At 43.9% G+C, this 5,022-nt stretch overlaps 1 protein-coding gene across 1 annotated transcript; it reads right to left on the bottom strand.

The window, feature by feature from the left end:
- Positions 1-1,816: 1,816 nt before the first annotated feature.
- Positions 1,817-4,567, bottom strand: LOC118940079 (GTPase IMAP family member 7-like). Its single transcript, XM_036948308.1, has 2 exons — positions 4,513-4,567; positions 1,817-3,010 (listed from the first exon to the last, which is right to left on the bottom strand). Exons 1-2 carry the CDS (start codon positions 4,565-4,567, stop codon positions 2,121-2,123), a joined length of 945 nt encoding a protein of 314 aa, XP_036804203.1. The 3' UTR covers positions 1,817-2,120.
- Positions 4,568-5,022: the final 455 nt, after the last annotated feature.

Here is a 5,022-nt window from a genome sequence, read left to right as displayed (position 1 = left end):
GGTATTTTTCTGATTTTTTTTAACAAAGGAAATGCATTTGTACAAACATTCATAATTCCAAATCAAACTCAGATCAAACTTTTTTTTAAATTTAAAGTGAATTTAAAATCTCAACACACTTTAAAGGAAAAAACGATACAATTCAGGAGATAAAACACAAGCAGGAGCAATAAAATATATTCATAAAGGAATAATTTTTTAGGAACATAAGACAAAAACCATTACATTTTCAGACAATATTATCTCAATTAAAAATAGGTGAAAGAGTATATGGATGTAGTGTACACACTACCGGCCAAATTTTTTGGACCACTTACTCATTTTCTTTATTTTTACTTTTTTCTCACAGTAGAATAATAGTGAAGCCATCAAAACATTGAAATAACACATATGGAATCATGTAGTAACCAAAAAAAGTGTTAAACAAATCTAAATATATTTTAGATTTGAGATTCTTCAAAATAGCCACCCTTTGCCTTGTTGACAGCTTGACATTCTCTCAACCAGCTTCACTTGGAATGCTTTTCCAAAAGTCTTGAAGGAGTTCCCATATATGCTGAGCACTTGTTTGCTGTTTTTCCTTCACTCTACGGTCCGACTCATCCCAAACCATCTCAATTTAGTTGAGGTCGGGTGATTGTGGAGGCCAGGTCATCTGATGCAGCACTCCATCACTCTCCTTCTTGGTAAAATAGCCCTTACTCATTGTCCTGTTAAAAAACAAATGATAGTCCCACGAAACCCAAACCAGAGGGGATGGCGGCTCATTGCAGAATGCTGTGGTAGCCATTCTGGTTAAGTGTGCCCTGAATTCTAAATAAATCGCAGACAGTGTCACCAGCAAAGCATCCCCACACCATAACACCTCCTCCTCCATGCTTCCCAGTGGGAAATACACATGCAGAGATCATCCGTTCACCCACACCGTGTCTCACAAAGACACGGCGGTTGCAACCAAAAATCTCCAATTTGGACTCCTCCGTTCTAATGCCCATTGCTGGTGTTTCTTGGCCCAAGTCTCTTCTTATTATTGGTGTCCTTTAGTAGTGGTTTCTTTGGAGCAATTTGACCATGAAGGCCTGATTCACACAGTCTCCTCTGAACAGATGATGTTGAGGGGAAGAGAGACATTTTCTGAGGCTGGTAACTGGAATGAACTGATCCTCTGCAGCAGAGGTAACTCTGTGTCTTCCTTTCCTGTGGCGCTCCTCATGAGAGACAGTTAACTGTAATGAACTGATCTTCTGCAGCAGAGGTAACTCTGTGTCTTCCTTTCCTGTGGCGCTCCTCATGAGAGACAGCTTCATCATAGCGCTTCATGTTTTTTGCGACTGCACTTGAAGAAACTTTCAAAGTTCTTGACATTTTCCGTATTGACTGACCTTCATGTCTTAAAGTAATGATGGACTGTTGTTTCTCTTTGCTTATTTGAGCTGTTCTTGCCATAATATTGACTTGGTATTTTACCAACTAGGGCTATCTTCTGTATACCCCCCACCTTGTCACAACACAACTGATTGGCTCAAACGCATTAAGGAAAGATATTTCACAAATTAACTTTTAACAAGGCACACCTGTTAATTGCAGTGCATTCCAGGTGACTACCTCATGAAGCTGATTGAGAGAATGCCAAGAGTGTGCAAAGCTGTCATCAAGGCAAATGGTGGCTATTTGAAGACTCTCAAATCTCAAATATATTTTGATTTGTTGAACAATTTTTTTTGGTTACTACATGATTCCATGTGTGTTATTTCATAGTTTTGATGTCTTCACTATTATTCTACAATGTAGAAAATAGTAAAAAAATAAAGAAAAAAGCTTGAATGTGTTAGGTGTTCTAAAACTTTTGACCGGTAGAGTATTTTGAAAGAAAATATTAACGATGACAATGATATACAACAGCAATATACTTGGCATTCATCTACCTTGACTGCTAAATCCTCAACTGGATTTGATTTTGCCCTCTTTACCCCTCGACCATTTCATGAACCCTGACCCCTCACCATGACCTTTTTAATGATACCAAGCAACAAGAATGTAGGCAGACAGGAAAAAGAGTCCCTATTATTTCTGATTACTCATACGTCTCATGTCAACTTTGGGTGAGTGTCCTGCATTCCCTACTTGTCACTATCCGCTGCAATTTTCTCAACTATCACTGTACCTGATATAGCAACTCCAGCTGATATTATAGGTGGAACTCCCAAAATAACTCCCAGACCTGTAACAGCTGCACCAACTATTTGTAGTAGAGAACTTCGAAAATCTTTCTTTGCGTCTCTCTTCTCCTTCTCCTCATACAGTGCTATGATCCTTTCCTGATCCTCCTGTTTCTTCCTCTGTTCCTCCTGTTTCTTCCTCACCTCCTCCTGTCTCTTTCTATCCTCCTCTTTTATCTTATTGTGAGTCTCTTCATATATCTCACTGGTGTAGTGTTTTCCTCCATTCTTCTCCACCATCTTCCCTATCTTCTCCAGCAGCTCTGTGACCTGAGTGTCGTCCTCCCTCTCTCTATTGTTAAAGACATGAAACCTGTTCTCACACACATGGATGACTTTCTGAAGCTCATCACTCTCTGTCAGGAACGTCGTCACTGGTTTGCCCTCCAGCTGATCGGGCCGAGTGAACAGTAAGATTGTGAAGGGTGAAGCGTCTGCTCCAAAGTTCTCCTGGATCCACATCACAGTGTTACTCTCCTCCTCTGTGAATCTATCCAGCCTAATCACAAGCAGGAACACATGGGGTCCTGGGACTGACATCTTAATACACTCATCCATTTCCCTCTTCATCTCCTTTTCAGACATTGTTGTATCAAAGATCCCTGGGGTATCAATTACTGTTACTTTTGTTCCTGGAACATACCTTTCACCTTTTCTACAGTGTTTGGTTACAGACTTTGGGGAGGACTCTGCTTTAAACACATTTCCCCCCAGGATGGTGTTTCCTGTTGCACTCTTCCCTGCTCCAGTCTTCCCCACCAGAACTATCCTCAGGTCAGAGGGTAGTGACACTGTATAAAGTATAAAGAATAACAATGAGTTATAATTCAACAGTGTCGGGGTCAATTCCATTATACTTCAGCCAATTCAGTTGTTGAATTTAAAATTTCAATTTAGAGGCTGAAATGTGTACAATAATGTTTTTCTTTTTATAAGGGCACAAGGCGAGACCCGGATGCAGACACAGGAGGCAGATGGTAGGGCCTTTGAAGTTTATTAAATCCAAAAAGGGGTAGGCAAAAGAGTGGTCATGTACAGGCTAAAGGTCAAAACCAGTTCAGTAGCCAGAGACTCCTCTATGTGCTCCTCCATAGCCTTGGTCTCCGGCCCGGATAGAGAATATAGCCAACCCCAAGGTGGTGTGGCGCCTGGGAGAAGATCAATGGCACATTCATAGGACGGTGCGGGGGAAGGGAAGCAGCACGTGCCTTCCTGAACACTTCATGAACACTTCCTGAACACTTCCAGGAGGTCATAGTATTCTGTGAGAATGGACGAAACAGCCAAAGCCTTGCTTACATCCTAAGGTTAACCTACATCCTCCGTCTCGGGAAGGCTGTGCTGCTTTAACACTGTGGGAGTAGTGTCAAAATGTGCTCCAACCCAGGATGGCCAAGTGGTCCAGTCAATAACAGGGTTGTGTTTTTAGAGCCAGGAAAATCCCAAGACAACAGAAACATGGGGGGATGCAATGAGGTGGAACTGTATGGTCTCACTGTGGTTACCTGATACCGATATATGAACGGACACATTACTATGGGTGACTCCAGTGGCGGCCGTCCAGTGCCCTAGCATCCATGGGAACCGAGTGAGGTAGAGTGGGAATACCAAGCTGTACCAATACCAATACCATACTGATGACCAACTCTCATCAGCCCCAGAGCCAATGAGCACTCGGAGAGACTAAGATTGGTCCCCCCACAGCAAAAGCACACAAAAAAAGTGTGCGGGTGATGGGAATTAGGGAACCTCCAGTCTGGCTCACCAGAGTACTTGTACCCACCAGAGACAAGGGTTTCCTAACAGGGCAGGTAGGTATAATGTCCTGCCCCTCCACAGTACAGACAACAGTTGGAAGTCAGCCTACGTGAGCATTCCCCAACCGATAACCAAATTCTTCCCAATTGCATAGGCTCAGGAGTATCAAACTCACCCGTTGTTGATGATTCACGAGGGAAATCAGGTGGCTTCGGATCCTCTTGGAAAAACTGCCTTCAGAAACTGCCTTCAGGAACTTCCGGATTCCTTTGAAGGTGAGTGAGCCATAGCGGATGAATGAGTGTGCCCAAGGCCAGACCTCATCTCACTTCTGCGTTCCCTTAGGCGTCCATCAATTCTAATGCCAATTCCCGAGCAGCTAGCTCATCTTTTCCCACCTCATATTATCCGTGATGAAAGGTATCGAAAAGAGACTCCAGATTCGAGGCACTATTGGCAGCCAATGTGCGGAAATCAACCGATGAGTCTGCCACACTATGGGAGTTTTGACGTACCGGTAATTCAAAAAGTTTACTGGCCGCCTCCCTCCCTGATACCGGAGACTCTAATAACTTCCTCACCTCTGCCATGAAATCCTCCAGATGACAACAAATGGCGGATTGTTGCTCCCAAACTGCCGCAACCCAGGAGTGCGCCCTTCCTGACCTGAAGGAAACGATCAAAAATAAGAAAGCACTGAGAAAGAAAACGCTGGCAGGTACCAGGATCCCCAGAATATCGCTCCAGAGGAGGTAAGCAGGTTTCTCGGGGAGCCGGGGTAGGCTGTACAAACTCACCACTAATAGGAAAAAAGTTTCTGGGTGGTTGGGGTTTCTCAGAGGTGGCAGGCTGCCTTTGAGCTAATTCCCTGATTTGCTCCATAGTAGCCTTAAACCCTTGGTCGTGGCGTTCCGTCAAAGGACGGAGCCCTTCCAGAAGGTCCTGTAAAATCTCCTCATGGCTCCCATTGGTGGCTCCCTGCAGGGAGACAGCGTGGCGAAGCTGGTCCAAGTCTGCTGGGTCTGTCATGGCCAGTTTGTACTAT

The sequence above is a fragment of the Oncorhynchus mykiss genome, chromosome 17 (genome assembly GCF_013265735.2).
Source record: "Oncorhynchus mykiss isolate Arlee chromosome 17, USDA_OmykA_1.1, whole genome shotgun sequence".
NCBI classification, from domain to species: Eukaryota; Metazoa; Chordata; class Actinopteri; order Salmoniformes; family Salmonidae; genus Oncorhynchus; species Oncorhynchus mykiss.
This window is presented reverse-complemented; position numbering and strand designations above follow the sequence as displayed.

Coding starts and splice junctions, on each gene's coding strand:
- LOC118940079 (XM_036948308.1), bottom strand. CDS start 4,567: ATGGCAGAGGTGAGGAAGTTATTAGAGTCTCCGGTATCAGGGAGGGAG. Junction 3,011..4,512: donor ATCAGGGAGGGAGGCGGCCA/GTAAACTTTTTG, acceptor TACTTTATACAG/TGTCACTACCCTCTGACCTG.